Here is a 15854-nt window from a genome sequence, read left to right on the forward strand (position 1 = left end):
AGATGAAAAAGTGCGTTCCCTTTTAAGATGAACCGTTCATTCAAAGGCACTGGCCACTATTGGAAACCACTCAAAATACTTGTTAGCAAAAAAACTTAATTGTTGATAGTATGAAACATTTTGAGAAACGGCTCCCACTTAAGTAACATAGTTTTCGAAAAAGAAGTAACTTTCCACTTAAATATTTTAATTTGATTTCGAGACCTCAGAAATAGATTTTGAGGTCTCGAAATTCAAACATCTGAAAGCACACAGCTTGTGCGACAAGGGTGTTTTTCTTCCATTATTCTCTCGCAACTTTGTTGACTAAATTTTCACAGGTTTGTTATTTTATGCATATGTTGAGATACACCAAGTAAGAAGACTTGTTTTTGACATTTACCAACAGTGTCTAGTGCCTTTAAAAATCCAGCTTCCCAATTTTTATCATAAACTGGGTGTGATTCCTGGTTGTAATGGCAGTTTTCTGTCAACAGTTAATAACAATCACACAGTGCAATGTCCATGAATTTAATATTGAATCCTTTCTTCCATTGAGCTTGTACAAATAGTGCCAGCAAAAAGTCCAACATTTGTGGTTCTGTCATGTCACAGGTTATATGGTGGTGATGGGCCCAGTCGATTTGTTAATACTTACTTGGTTAAAAAGCTGTCCTTGGCCACTTGTACCTTCATAGCACGACCTTTCCATTTCGCATTGTTATATGTGGACACGCCTAAAAAGAAAGAACAAAAAAAAATAAAATAATTATCTTCAAGTAAGCACTAATCCTCCAATCAGATTCACAGAAGGGGGGGGGGGTGATAAAAACCTATATTGCACGGCTAATATCACTACCCGTGTCTTGTGTGTTCTATGTCACGCGCCAAGTTTGCTTGAAGATAAATACGTTTTCAGCCTTGTTGGCTATGGGACGCATAAGCGCTTTATTTTTCCGTATTCTACTCGGGCTAGTGTGATAACTTATAAGTAGACATCCCACAATGCAATTAAATATCAACAACTCAATATCTTGTGATAGTCTGTAAACCAACAAAACAAATATTACAATGGCTCACAACACAAAACAAAATGATAATTTTTTATTTTAAATAAGCACAAGAAATTCTGTGGATTACCAAGACCACAGCCTAGGGAATGTGGGCCTACATTGTAACCCCTCATTTGTTGTCTCCTAATTTCTGAACCAATCATGTACACTTACATTTTTTGAAGTTTGCCTGCGTTATATCGATATCCATGTGCGCAAAGACATTTGCAACTGTTCCTGTGTAGTCAGAACAAAAGACAATGATAATAACACTGTAAAAGTAAACAGTTCAAATGATGTATCATACAAAATGCTATCAAGGAAATGTTATGTTTATAACTTTAGTTGTAAAGTTGAACCACTTTGGGTCAATATTGGGAAAACTTCTCCATGCCCACCGGCGGTAATATTTTCTGGAACTTTTTGGAGCTTCCGGAGTAACTATTGTTCATTGAAAATACTATTGCTACGGTGAAACAAAGGAAAGGCATCAAAGGTCCTGATCATAGGCAGCAACATTTTATGTTTTATTGTGAGAAAACATGGACAATGATTTCCCGATAATCTGCCATGGTGAAAAGCTCAATCATTTTATCATTAAAAACCCTCAAATACACTAGTACCACAGAATTCCCCCAAATAACCAGACCTTGGGATGCATGGGTTTCTTTGGTAAGTACTGCTGGTGTAGAAACCCCATGGCTTGTGGACTTCAGCAGGCCCGACAGTTAGTTTTTGAAAGAGCAAGGGCACAAAAGGTATTTTTGAAAGAGCAAAGCACCAAGGCGTTTTCTCCTAGGTGAAGGGCTACCCCGGTGAGGAAATTGTGAAGAACTCTGGTAGTAAACTTGCAGGTACAACCATCTCTTTTTGCTTGTTGGAGAAGTGTTGGCTATGAGAAGAACCGGTGTGGTCTTGGCGTTTTGAGCATTGTACTCTACTGCATCTCATCTGAAGACGAGCATAGTACACTGTTTGAAGCGTCAAGACCACACATTGATCTTCCCCGAGACAACACTTCTCTGGACACTAAAAAGGGTTTAGATACCTTGAGCGTCCCTCTTGAGACTGATGTCAACAGATGAGACAGAACCAAATTTGCCGAAGCGTTGCTGAAGATCGGGCGTTGTGACATCCTCGTGCAACCCACCGACAAAGAGTCTCAATCTGCTCAGTTTAGTAGCATCTTTGGCCTGGTCGGCCTCAGGCATGATGGGCTTCTGTGATGTAAACCTACAATGAACATGGAATGGTCGTTTACTAAGCCCTCAATAAAGGAACTTTCAGAAACTTTAAATCAATCCATGTTGTTCTACAGAAGTAAAATAAATCATACTCATCAAACTCACAGCCAAAGCACATCCTTTTTTTCTTTCATCGTTCCTTCCTTTTTTAAGGAGTAAAGCTTTTATACTGGCTGGCAATAAATGATGAATACTGGTAAATTATATTGGGTTTTCTTTCAATTTGGTTGCATTATTAGTATTACAATACTGGTCGTCTTGCATAGAATTATAACTTGCTATTTCAGTTTATTACCCCTGCCATATAATGACATTTTATTTTGTATACGTCCAGGCTCAATCTGAACTGATGACAACAACATCATAAAAGTAAAACATGGCAAACAGTAACACATAATTTCATGGCTCTGCTTACCGCAGAATTCACGATTCCCCGCTTACGTACAAGCGCCGAATTTCAGTGCTAGCATTATAACTTCGCATAGAATGCTAGTAACGCGGAGTACGCACTCCCACTCATAGAAGCCAAAATTCACTGCTAACCCGTGAAATACGCTTGACTTGGCCTAAAGCACAGAATTCCTTGCTTCCGTAAGCGCCGATTCTGTGCTTATGCCGTTACGGTAAGCAGAGCCATGAAATTGGGCCTTGCTGGGATGTATAATAATAATAGTAGGGCCTATAAACTTGTAATGCGCACATATTCACCTACTACTCCTAGAAACTATGAGGTTCGTTCGGCTATCGTCTCCGCGAACCTAATAGGTTGACATGTCTCACAACACAAACGGAGGGATTTTGGCATTTCGATATGTGGTAAAATCTATCTTTTTTTAAATCAAATCTCACAAAAATTGGGCTCTACTGGTTCTTAAACTCTCTTAGACTCTCTCGGTCAATCGCGCAAAGATGTTCATTGCGCGATCGACCGATTGTTGCGCGATCGACCGATTGTTGCGCGATCCACCGATTGCTGCCAACCAAATTGATCTTTCAATAGCACAGCGCGACACAGCGAAAAATCACCCATGTGTACTGCAACACGGATAGCCGCGGCACGCTGCCAAGCTAGCGCGACGCTCATTGGCTGGCTCTCTGCTTTGCCTTGCTCGTGACGTCATGAGCGAGTGCGGAAGCCAACCCGCACGCACCGTGGCCAGCCTGTACAGCACCACGCACGCGGTCGAGCGAGTAGCCATGACAACTTCGCTGACACCCGCTCTGACCTTTCCTCGCTTATCTATCTGCGGTTACGCAAGAGTCCATAATTATGCAGGCCTTTTTCCAAGGCCGGAACGATGGTGCAATACGTTGTACACGTTGTATGTATGCATGGAGCAATGTGTGTGTTGGGTGTATTGTGCGACCCTGTGGACACGTTGTATGTATGCATGGGGCAATGTGTGTGTTGGGTGTATTGTGCGACCCTGTCTGCTTGCTTGTTTTACTAGTGGATGTTTTAATGCAATGATAGAAAGACAAGCACACCCAATTATTTTATATCTCCATGGGCTGTGGGTGTCTTTTACATGATTCTTATGCTGATTATCATTCAAAGCTAGCTCATAATTATTTAAAGTTTCCAAGTATACACGATACGAAATGCTAAGAAGTCTAATGGATTGATAGGCTTTCTAGGTTCACTTTTATTTATCCTGATGGCCACCTTTCCTGTCTATTTTATAAATAAAATAATTCACTCGCATTGATTTGCCAGTGTTCTGTGTCAATTCCCAATTATTGGTTTACAATTGTGTAGGGCTAGGCATCACGTGTTATTAAAGGTTTACATTCGTTGTTTCTTACACACTGTTATATTTTTTTCAGTAATATTGTATCATGTATTGTTTGTTGAAATCTTGGCCGAATAAATAATAATAATAATACGGATCTATAACTTGAAGTTGAAGTCCATACTCGATTGCTTTTCGTTTTGTTGAGAGACATAATCCAGCAGCGTAAATCATGTTTTATATTCAATTAATATTATTTTATTTGTTTGTATGTTCTATCATGAGCATCAGCATGGACGAATCAAATCACATAAACAGTCGAATGTAGATTCCACCTTCGTCAAAAAATGTTTTGCTTGAGGAACTGAATTTATCCCGATGCGACAATGTACGAGTTACCCCCCCCCCCAACCCCAACACTAATTTTTTTTAAAAATAAAATCAATCATTATTTTAACCCAGTGACTTTGGATGGCGTATATTCATGTAATGTTAAATGTCATTCTTCTTAGTCTTGTGCGCGAATTCTTGCGCTTTTTTTTTATGTCAGCACTTTGAATGCTGTGGAACATCGCAATTAATAAGAAGGTGGTCTTTTGGGGGGTATAATTATTTCAACTATATTGCTTAGTTCGGGAAGTAGCTGTTAAAGTTTTACCATCGTTTCAAAGTGTGCCGCTTCCATTTTTCATCCGTGTCCCCCACTGTTTTCTACATCCATGATTAGCGCATAGTTCCCTTTTGTAGAATTGCCCTTCCCCCAATTCCTTCGCTGAAAAATCAACTATACATCAATATTTCAGTGAAGTGTGACTCAATTTTCCAGGTTTGGAAGTAAGTTCGAGTTTATTACCAACTTTTCATGGCTTATTGGGTGTTTGCCATCCCAATGTACACCTGATAATTTATTTTCCCCCGTTGCCCTCCCCGGCCCCCACCATATTCGCAGACGGAAAACAGTTTATTTGCACCCTTATCATCTCATTGGCTCCCGAATAAACTTGAAGCATGGGGCAATAAACTAATTTTAAGATTGTTGGAACTCACACCACTTACTTACACGGTGAAAAATTCAGGTCTTAGTGTACTTTTAAACTTAAGACATTATAAATTACAAAAATGGCCGAGCAGGAGCAGGAGGTTAACCATGGCCGGTACACAGATTTTGACTATATTCCCCTTAAAGCCGCGAAAGGCAGCAAACGAAAAGTTACAAGAAAACGAACTCAACTGGAAATGAAGATTGGAGAAAATTACCCAGCAGAAGGTCACTGCTCAATAACGTGTTCATCACCAGAAGAAAACTGTTATCGCGTCTTGTCTTTTGGCGGAGCGCGAAGGAAAGAGGAGAGAACGTGGCAGGACGGAGCAGCAATAACCGAGTTTATCATTTCAGCTGACGATGAGGATGTGTCTATTAGCTCCATTACAACTTGCAGGACAAAAGGTGAAAAATAACACAATACAGATATGCCGCTGTAGTCCGAAATTAGTATACGAAAACAATTTAGAAAAAGTTTTGTTTAATAATAAAATAATATTCTAGAAGGCAGTATCTCAAAATAGAAAGAAAGAAAAGTTAACCCAAATGAAATGGATAAAAGTTTCATCATCTTACAACGAAGTTTTATAATTTGGCAAAAAGCTTAAGTTTGGAAAAAAAAAGAAGCAAATTAACAACCAGAATAAACAGAAAACCGTTGTTCATTGCTTTGAATGCGTTTTTACACACTGATGAACCAGTGAGTTTGGGTGATTTCGTCGGGTTATCATCCGACACAACTTTAAAACACGAAAAAACAAAATTACTTTTAATTTGCCGGACGCGAAAGCACACCACAAACCAGATGCAAATGTTGGCTATTATACTTATGTCAAAAGGTTCACCATGAACCACCAGGTGGTTCCAAGTCCAGAAGCCAGCTATGCGTGAGATTTTTCAAAAAGATCACCTACCTCCGTCCACCCCCCCCCCCCAAAAAAAAAAAAAAAGAAATTGTCGCCAAACTTGTTTCTTAAAAAAAAAAGTTGCAGAAATTTCATTTTGGACAAAACGTGTTCCAAAATGCATCAGAAACCTCTTCAGAATACTTCAAACTCACATGAGGTACACAGGCGATGTTGCTGGTTAATGTGGAAGTGCGATTGTATCATATTATTCCCCCCCCCCCAAAAAAAAAAAAAAAAAAAATGTCCAACATCCTCCGCTCACTACTTCTGCTAGTGGAGCGCATTCAAAGAATTTGCTCAACGAATCGGGACAAACTTGTGCGCAACAAACGTTTTGCGCTCTGCCGTATTTCAACTGAACCTGCCGAGAGAGCAAAAGCGTGCGCAATCTGCCAATTTGCGCTCTATTTGTACAGCAGCTCCAGTTGATGATTCTGATAAACTGCGTGCAATCTGCAGATTGTGCAAACTTTGTAAATTGCGTTTTTGTATACACACGGGCACGATTTGGCAATGCATTGTCGTTTGAGAAAGAAAAAAAAATGACTCGGAACCCGCAAAAAAAGCATGCGTGCTCGAAAATTTGCGAGCATGAAGCTTGAGCCCACATTTAAAGCCTTACTCTACAATCTGAGGAGTTGTTGTGGTTATATCTCAATTTCTTTCTTATTATAACTCTTCTTTTCCTTTCTTTTTGAGGAGGGGGGAGGGGCAGGTAAAAAACTAACGAAATTTCACCCTCTTTTTAGGGCAAACAAAAAGGGAATTCCGTTTCCAAACGAAGAAATCACATCCCCATGTAGTGTTAGGAACAGACATTTCTTTGTTTGCTATACATTTCATTCAATGATCATATTATGTTTATTTCCTAGGAGGAAGTCTTCCACCGCTCCACGGTGCTGCAATTGTTGATCTCGGCACAAAGCTTATCATGTGGGGCGGTCTCGATCTCAATGAGTACAGGTGTCGAGATGACTTACTCGTCATCACAGAACAACATCAAAGAAGAGGATCAGCCCTGTTTCAGATAACATATGTAGAAACTCTTTGTCGAAAAACACCCTCCAGACAAGGGCACGACACGCCACATCAAAGCGGCCCAGTTCCTTCAGGTAAATAACTTACATATGTACCCCCCCCCCCCCTGCATTGAGTGTCCTTTTGAAGACCACATCCCTCCCAATAATCAACATTTCTTTTTAGAAGCGACAAACTCTTTCATATTAATATTTTACAAACCCTCAAAGCCCTTCATCATGCCTTGAGTTCACCCCAAATGTCTGTATTTTTGAAGACTATAAATAGACTGTCCCTACTTCCATGTTTTTTCCCTCTCTATGTTTCTTTCGTCAATACGAGGTGGTTCCTTTTTCTGGTATTATTTTAACTTGATTTTGGAATTATTATTTAGAGACAAAGTACACAAATTGAAGATTGGTGTGGACAATTCATTTAAACTATGTACAAAATTTATTCAAATATATACAAATCAATATACAAATATATACAAATAAAGAAAGTAGCAATCTTCTACCAACAGACTAGCTGGGGAGGGAAAAAATGACATGCTGAGTGAAAACTGATTGATCACAGATCAAAGATCTGTAAAATTCTGCATAGACATTCCACCTCAATGTCATTATTTCCCTCATGTAGATATACAGAGCTACTTTACTGAATACATAGCTGCTTGGAAGTGGGTTAGCTGGTTTAGGTAGAAATGGTTTGTAGTACAAAAATAAACACTTTACTGAATACATATAGCTGTTTGGAAGCGGTGGGATAGTTGGTTGAGGTAGAAATGGTTTGTAGTACAAAAATAAATACAGTTCTATAAAATGTACAAATGTACAAATTTTTATATAAAGCAATATATACAAATAGAACAGGAACAATGGGAAAGCAGTTATTTGTACTTTATCAGTGCAAGCATGCATAGAATTTCATTCAAAATCTTGGGAATGAAGCAGATAAAGGTATTGAAAAAGGAAGATCCATTTGAAAACCACATTCTTTATTTTGTGTAGCACTTTTTGATGTATGTATGTACATGTACAATGAACATGTACTACAAATCGTTCACTGGGCATGTCAAGTTTTTTTTAATGATTTGCATTTTTTGGTTTGTTCTTTTTTACAGGAAGAACAGGGCACACATTGACGAGAATTGCAGAAACTGATAAAGCTCTTCTGTTTGGAGGAATTAGTATGGGACAGCGAAACAAAGGCTTTGGGTCCAGATTTTGCAAGAGCTGCAAGGATGGCAGGTTTTACATTCTGAATACAGAAACTTTCGAGTGGCAGCACGTTAAGGTGCCTCTGATTACATCAAGGGCATATCACTCCACAACATGCATCAGCAAAGATTCAGAGTATGTCATAGCTTTGATTGGTGGAGTTGTTTTTGATGGAAACCTACCCAGCCACCGGGAAGCACTGAGTGAAGTTGCTATTCTCACCATGGACAAACAGTTTAATAATTGTACCTTACAAGAATTGTCCCTAGCCCCCACTGCACCAAATACTCGGGAAGTTTTTCTGTCATCCCATGCCACAGTTGTGCACAACAGTAGCATAATTGTAGTTGGTGGAATACAAACTACTACAAAGGAAGTACAAAACAAAGCACCAAAAGCTCTAGCCACAGCCTACCGTATAGACTTGCCTGGTAAACAGTATGAAATTCTCCCTAAAACTACTTCTGCACCTATTTTGTTTTCAACTTATGGCCATTCTCTCCACAATCTAAAATCAGACAACACAATCTTAGTACTTGGTGGCAGCTCCAGACAAATTTCTTTGCTCACTGACAGAAGCTTCGAGCCAGAACCCTGTGATTTCATCCCTTGTACAATTATTTCTTCTTTACATCTTAATGACACAACCTGGATTCAATGCGACAAATGCAAAAAATGGTACCACACACATTGTATAAACCTAGATAAAGTACCAGATGGGCAGTATTTTTGCTTTAGTTGCAAGAAATAATTGACAATTTGATGTCACAATAACATAGTGCTTATACAAATCACACATATCGGTTGGTCATTCCTTATACAGACCCAACACAGAAATAATTGTTTGTTTAACTATCTCATAAATTGACTTTATATTGTAAAGCCATCCATGTCAGCAAATGAACCGATTTTTTCATATGATAAAAAAATACAGCAATGCTATGTTTTTGTATATAATAATTAACAAGGCCATCTACCCTATTCATTATATATAATAATTATGCATACATATCTGTGTTCTCAGTTCAAATATGAGGTATTTTGAACCCATAAAATTTCACGCATTGCCCATAAACATTCTAACAGGTCATGATCATTTCCATTGAAATCAGGTCTAAAGAAATTGTTCATGGGCATGTGATATCAAAGAACAAACCAGTTTGAAATAAGTTCTTGCTGTTATGATTATATATTACTTTGAGTCAAAAGATTAACTATACATGTAAGTTTTGAATAACAACAATTTTTGAACTTAACTTGTTTGCTACTAGCCATGTGTCATGATTGAAAATAATTTATTCTCAAGTATTGTTTTCCAGTATAGGTAAGGAAAAAGTATTGCTGTAATTTCATTAGTTTAAATAAAATGGAGTCATTTCTTGAGTAATCATAAAAGACATCTGTTCTCACTTGATGTATCTCAACATATGCACGAAATAACAAACCTGTGAAAATTTGAACTCAATTGGTTGCCAAGTTAAGTTGCGAGATAATAATGGATATTTTAGTGAGAAATACCTTTCGCAAAGTAAAAGGAAAACCTTGCGATTCCGAACATTTATCTTTGACAACTCCTTGCGTTATGCCCAAGCTCATTGCAGTTGGAGCATTGATACTTTCTGGTCTTAACATGGCTAATTCGACGTAGTTTTGGGCTTGTGTATAACCAGTGGTACCAGATGATGTTTTTAAGTGATTGGGACTCGTCTGTTTTCCGAGAGAAATGTCCTCGGAGCTCCCTAAATAATTTATTAGCAGCCTCGTTGCCTTCGCCACTGATGGTGCCAACAGCTCCTGGCCCTTCCGGATCTTGGATTATCTCCTGTACATGCTCGATGATCTTATGAAGATAGTTAGGCCAGCCAACATAGGTAAAGTTGACCAGCAAAAGGCGGCCCATCTTAACAGCTTTGTCCTTGTAGAGGCATACATCTTCTGGGTTCGGATGGGTTGAGCGATAAACTTTTCGAAGAAAGACAAAAATGTTCAAAATTTCCTTTAACTTCTGCTTCCTATCCTCATCAGGAATCAAAGAAAGGAAATTGTCAACCTTGGTCTGATTGAACAAGTCACGAGCAAAGTTGCCTGGCATCATAAGTTTGGGTACCAAACCAATCGTCGCCGTTAAGTTGTCGTTGAACCGCTTCTCGGCATCATCAAACATGGGTTTGAGATCTCTGGTGATGTCCCAGCTTTGGCAGCGGGCAATTTCGCATATAATAACTTTCTTGAAGAAATTGCCCAAGTTGATGTCAGCATGGGTTGCATCAAGGAGCTTCTGTTTGGGGTCAGATCTAAGTACTGGATAAGACTTTACACCCCTGGCAACTTCCGACAGTTCAGCAGCAGAAACATTATCGGGGTTGACCTGGAGGTATTGGGCAGTGGCTTTGGTTTCCTCATAGCTGCGTGAAATGCAGAAGCTGCCCAACTCGCTCTTCGCCATCTCCTTCGTTGCGTGGCACAGAGTGCAAACATACCTCGACCCACTCCCCTGCAAACCGCCGTCTGCTCGATCCAACTTCTCATCTATCATGCTGTTGAAGAACTTCAGTGAATGTCTCCTCCATACAGAATCAACATTCACTGAAAGCTCTCTTCCTCGGAGCACCTCCCGATCATGCTCCATACCTTCGAGCAGAACAACAGCCGACGATCTATTGTTCTCATCCCCTATTGCCTCAATGAGGGGCCGAGTTATGAAGGTGGAATCAGGTGTATCGGGCTCATACACCGTAACTCTCTCCCCATCCTTCTCCACCTCGCACTTGATTATTGCAAAGGCTGCCCGGAAGGCCTTGTCTGGCAAGAGACGATCCCTTGCCGCCTTAATGATGGAAACATCTCCCATCCCATCTGCACCGTCCTTCACAGTTGTGATGACAAGGTGATCTCCTTCGGGGTCCAGTCCTACCTTGCTCATGCCCTCAGCAATTTCTGGATCCAACTCCTCCAGCGTCTTAGCAAGAGCATGAGAGTACGGCCAAGACATAGCTTTCATGTTTGGGAAAGGGGTTTCTAAACCAGGGAAGTCATCCTCATTAAGGTTAACTGGGTCAAAGGAAAGCTCACCAAACTCAACATGCTGCGCTTGTCCAACCTTAACCGGGGTATGGTGGATGACGTCCTCTCCTCCCTGCAACCTAAACCTGACACTGCCTGGCATAAAGGTTTTCTCAAGTTCAGTGAGGACGTGCGGGGGTTTGAGGATGTTAACTCCTTTGGACTTCAGCCTTTGATACTGGGCCTGGTAGTGTGCCTTTGATGTCTTTGTAGTGACCCTCATCGCAAGACAGTCTTCTGCAGACAGGTGTATGGTTTCCTGCTTCCAGGATGTTAAAACCTTATGGAAAAAAGAATAACAAAAATATACAATATAAGTTTGTTGTTATGATACAGTAGTCTAATAAATGACACATTAGATAACAGACTCAAATTCTTTAATGTAAGGCACTCTTTTGTTTGGTAAGGCATACTTATGTTTAGCTTATCTCATAAATGAAATGAATCATTCCGAATTGAACATTAAAAAGAGCGAGAGCAAGATAATGTGAAGATCAATCTATTTGTGCTTCACATTTCAAATAAAATAAAGAACACATTTTTTGTTTACATCAGGACCAATGATTTGCTTCGATCGCAGAAACATGTATAATTTGCAGAACTTTCCCTTTCGAAACTAAAAAGAGGATTTAAGTTTGTTGTAAAAAACATATGTGTACAGTGTGAAAAAGAAATTTCAAATTTTTTTCTTTTTTTCGTGTTAAGCCAAAAATGAAATGAAAACAAAAACTATTACATGTCATTTTAAAAGAAGGTTGGTAGGTGGATAGCTTGTTTTTTTATGTAAATAGTTTTAGTGTGTTCTGGTTTCTCACTTCAATTTTGTTAAATTCTTGTTGAATTGGTGATACTTAACATAATTTGTTCTCAGTAAAATTATTTTTTATTAATATCCTCCCCCCAGAAAAAAAATTATTATTTGTTTTCATTACTTTTATTGGATATAAAAACAACCTTTTCTCTATTTATTGTGTCTGAAACTAAAATCCATGGTTTTTTAACGGAATTTGCACTTTTCGGCAACCAAAAGTGATTGACCCTAATACAATGAAAAATAAGCAACATATTAAGAAAGGGGGAAAAAAATACCTCGTTATATCTTGAGTCACCAGATCCGTTAAGGTTTTCAGTGAGCAGGAAGTAAAGAAGATCCAGCTGGTTCTCTTTCTGCCTACTACAGAAGTCACTAATGAAGGTCGATGCCTCTTGCGTCCGCTTACGTGCATAATCGCGCCTCACATCCTTCAAACTGGCTTTCACACTCCATACTCGTTTCTTTCCTTGAGTTGCGGGTGCAGGGTCTGGAGCTGTTTCTTTGAAAATTGCCCTTGTAGCAGTAGAAAGGCTTGGTTGAGGAGGAGGCATTGATGAGCTGCCTGCTTGCAGCTCTGGCAGTGGTGCACTGGTTGATGAGGACGGGCCTGCTTGCAGCTCTGGGGGTGCACTGGTTGATGAGGACGGGCCTGCCTGCAGCTCTGGTGGTGCTGCACTGGTTGGCGTGGACGGGCCAGCTGCTGCAAACTTGGGCTGAAGTAGTGACTTATGTGTTGCATGAATTCTACACACCGAACAAGAAGAAGTATGGGATTGGAACTTCCTGATCTGTGGAAGATATCCTCCATACGGCTTGCCATGCTGCATGGAAGTATGTGTTCGCTTCACCTGTAGTCTGTATAAAAAAAAACATAAAATTATGAAAGAAATTATTAACACTGATTTAAAACTGAAGGAAAAAACGAAAAAACTAGACATCATATGTTTGTGAAAACTATGGTGAAATATATTTGAGTATAGATTATAGCATTTTTAACTTTCCATAAAACACAAAAACAATTGTGTGTTGACGTCACCATGAAGTCATTTCAAAATTCACAAAAAATTGCCAATATCTAACAACCTACCAAGCTTCATTATGATCACACGTACTTTGGAGGTATTGACTATAAAAAGTGCACATGTGATTTCATGTCGTGTGACCCTAGATGACGTCATTGATCTGAAACTTTACACATATGATTGCTGCCTGACGATCAAGTAAAATAGTAATAATAAAAATAATAAAGTCTTGGTGAAAACAAAGGTGGTTTCGGCCAACATGTAGAAACCCCCAATTAAGCTTGCAAAATTTTAAGCGACTCAGCTAAGTTTGTATAGAAATCTTAACTCAAAAATAATTACCTGCATTTATTGCACAAAAATGATGGATGAATGTCCACCTGGTCTTCATCTACATCCAGATTGTACACTGCAAGAAGCTCCGTCTTGTGCTTTGCTAACTTGGACCTGTTCTTCGCAGATGGGGTGATCTGACCACAGATCCTACATATCAATGCAAGGGCATTGATGTGTTCCTCCATCGTCAACCTGCAACATTAATTCAAGGCAATGATGTTGTTACAGTTTATGTGCATAAAAGTAGCTGGCCGTTAAAGTTAAACCCTAATCTTACAGCAGAGCTTTAGTGCAGAGCTAGAGAACAGTTTCTGAAATAATGAAAATAAACCATTTTGATTCAAAGTCTAGAGCAAAGCCTAGTTTTGTTATTGAAACCAAAGATGAACCCGACATCGTGTTATCACAACTACATGAGTGTACATTTGATTAAAAAAAAACAGAATGAGAAATTACTCCCGTTTGATAACAAAATAACAATCACAAGAGAATGAAATTTCTCCACCATAATTCTCCCCCACAAATTTGACAAATAAGTGTGTTCCCAAGTTTGATTAAAACAATATTTTAATGGACATTGTTATATTATAGCAATCACAAGTGAGTAAGAAATTTCTCCCCACAATTAGGGGGGGAAAAATCCACAAATTTGATAAATAAGTGTGTCCCCATAATTCAATAAAAATATATATATTCTTATTTGTTATATATATAAAATATAAATTACTCCCGTTTGATAAAAAAATAACAATCACAAGAGACTGAAATTTCTCCCCCATCATAAAACAAAAAATAAAAAAATGCACAAATTTACAACAATCACAAGTGAATTATATATTATATATGTATATACACAAATTTTATCAACGTCCCAAAGTTTGATTAATAAAACCTAAACTAACCAATCACACAGTAGTACAGGACCAGGAGAGTTAAGAAAATTCTCCCATCATCATTTGTAAAAAAAAAAAACAAGAGAGAGATTAGAGAACAATATTGAGAAATGTACCCAACATTTGCTTTAAAAAAAAAAAAAGGAGATCAACCAGAAACTTCTCCTAACCCGACATTTGATAAAGAAAACATTGCATATTAAACTCTTTACGCCCCCCCACCCCCCAAACTGTGTATTATAAACAAACTCTTCATTCCCCTGAAGGTCAACAACCCGCCCGCGGTCAACTCGTGCACGGAATCGCATCACGTATGCGCATCACGCATGCACCTTGCGCACCTCACGTACGCACTTCAAAAAACCCAGTCCCGTCCCATGAATAAAATTGACGATAGCTTGTACTTTGACCCCATGCATGGAAACACGTTGCAAACGAATCTTGAATGTATCATGAACACTTTGAGACACTGACGAACTTTCTCACTAAAAATGCAATGAACATATGACTTACCAAACTCCAAAATTCAGGTACGTATCTGCAAGTTGTTGATGTTCAGGTTGACGTCAACAATATTCAGTAAAAAATAGAAAAAAACTGCCAATTCGTACGATTTTGGGATCGTTCTGAAGAGCGTAGGCTACTCAGTCGAAACGATGCATCGGAAGAGGTCGAGACGCTAACCACGGCGCATGCGCAGCAATTTCATTCATAAAAACTGCCATAAAAGGAGCGTATCCGTGACGTCATAATCAAGCGCTTGGTGAGGCCCTCTCGTGGCCGCACCGTTACCAAGCCGTGTGGGGGATATTTCGCTGTGCGCGATCGGTTGATTGCGCAGATTGGCCCAAAAAGGCAACACACATACTGGTACCCTGTGCTAGCTTCGTGGTTCCCAGACACGTGGACATATCTTTCGTACACAAACAAAGCACGGATCGGGTATTTTTTCTTTCAAGGAACACCTTCCTTTTGGCGAAATTTGATTCAAATAATTAAAGAGACTGAGTCCGACAGATTTGACCTCATAATCATATATCGAAATGTGTATTGATAATTGAGACATGATTTTTATGAGGTTCGTGGAGATGATAGCCAAAGTAAAACAAACCTCATAAATAATCATAGTTCTAAGAGTAATGTTCACTCTGCTTGGTGTTCAAGGCTATGAGGATTCTGTACGCCTTGCCGAGTTGACTAGCTCAAGTTTATTGTGCTCAACTCAATAAATTAAAATACATAAATCATTTACAATTGAATTACTTAGGTACATGCATTGCATGGCATGGGGAAGTAGAAATTTTGTTATAAAAAGGATTCAGTTCAGACTTTGGGCTTGGCCATACAAAAGTCGAGTAACTTGACAACTTACCTTAGGAAATAACCACTGGACTAGTATGGTAATTCAATAAGAGCCTTTACGAAAACTGAAACGATGCCATGTGCACTTTCGTGTTTCTCGTGCATGTTTTGGAAAACTTGATCCGCAGTGTTCTAGCGCCCTCATGCGACCTGTGATATACTGGTTACC

At 39.1% G+C, this 15854-nt stretch overlaps 3 protein-coding genes across 4 annotated transcripts in view; 1 reads left to right on the top strand and 2 right to left on the bottom strand.

The window, feature by feature from the left end:
- The window catches only part of LOC139949856 (uncharacterized), a 31208-nt gene extending 15406 nt beyond the window's left edge, over positions 1-15802 (bottom strand). Inside the window, exons 1-4 of one of the 2 annotated variants that reach the window (XM_071948413.1) lie at positions 15696-15802; positions 2080-2264; positions 1206-1268; positions 638-716 (exon numbers count right to left, since the gene is read on the bottom strand). In XM_071948413.1, coding sequence (XP_071804514.1) covers positions 638-716; positions 1206-1268; positions 2080-2242 — 305 coding nt within the window. In that variant the 5' untranslated portion in view covers positions 2243-2264; positions 15696-15802. Of the gene's footprint in view, positions 1-637; positions 717-1205; positions 1269-2079; positions 2265-2983; positions 3082-15695 lie in introns of those variants that run through there. The other variant, XM_071948422.1, reaches the window with a different exon arrangement.
- On the top strand, positions 5128-9518 carry LOC139949352 (uncharacterized). The gene is made up of 4 exons (XM_071947743.1): positions 5128-5455; positions 6831-7070; positions 7615-7672; positions 8085-9518. The coding sequence occupies exons 1-4, from the start codon at positions 5128-5130 to the stop codon at positions 8944-8946; spliced, it is 1488 nt and encodes a 495-aa protein (XP_071803844.1). The 3' UTR covers positions 8947-9518.
- LOC139954495 (V(D)J recombination-activating protein 1-like) lies at positions 9604-14949 on the bottom strand. The gene is made up of 4 exons (XM_071954310.1): positions 14837-14949; positions 13437-13622; positions 12348-12927; positions 9604-11538 (listed from the first exon to the last, which is right to left on the bottom strand). The coding sequence occupies exons 2-4, from the start codon at positions 13613-13615 to the stop codon at positions 9754-9756; spliced, it is 2544 nt and encodes an 847-aa protein (XP_071810411.1). The 5' UTR covers positions 13616-13622; positions 14837-14949; the 3' UTR covers positions 9604-9753.
- Positions 15803-15854: the final 52 nt, after the last annotated feature.

The sequence above is a fragment of the Asterias amurensis genome, chromosome 2 (genome assembly GCF_032118995.1).
Source record: "Asterias amurensis chromosome 2, ASM3211899v1".
Classification (NCBI taxonomy): domain Eukaryota; kingdom Metazoa; phylum Echinodermata; class Asteroidea; order Forcipulatida; family Asteriidae; genus Asterias; species Asterias amurensis.

What these genes read in the sequence shown, in the direction of transcription:
- LOC139949352 (XM_071947743.1), top strand. Translation starts at nt 5,128, where the DNA reads ATGGCCGAGCAGGAGCAGGAGGTTAACCATGGCCGGTACACAGATTTT. An exon ending in TACAACTTGCAGGACAAAAG is followed by an intron (nt 5,456 to 6,830) that starts GTGAAAAATAAC and finishes TTTATTTCCTAG; the next exon opens with GAGGAAGTCTTCCACCGCTC. An exon ending in AAGTGGGTTAGCTGGTTTAG is followed by an intron (nt 7,673 to 8,084) that starts GTAGAAATGGTT and finishes ATTTTTTGGTTT; the next exon opens with GTTCTTTTTTACAGGAAGAA.
- LOC139954495 (XM_071954310.1), bottom strand. Translation starts at nt 13,615, where the DNA reads ATGGAGGAACACATCAATGCCCTTGCATTGATATGTAGGATCTGTGGT. An exon ending in TTTTTGTGCAATAAATGCAG is followed by an intron (nt 12,928 to 13,436) that starts GTAATTATTTTT and finishes TTTTTTATACAG; the next exon opens with ACTACAGGTGAAGCGAACAC. An exon ending in GTGACTCAAGATATAACGAG is followed by an intron (nt 11,539 to 12,347) that starts GTATTTTTTTCC and finishes TTTTTCCATAAG; the next exon opens with GTTTTAACATCCTGGAAGCA.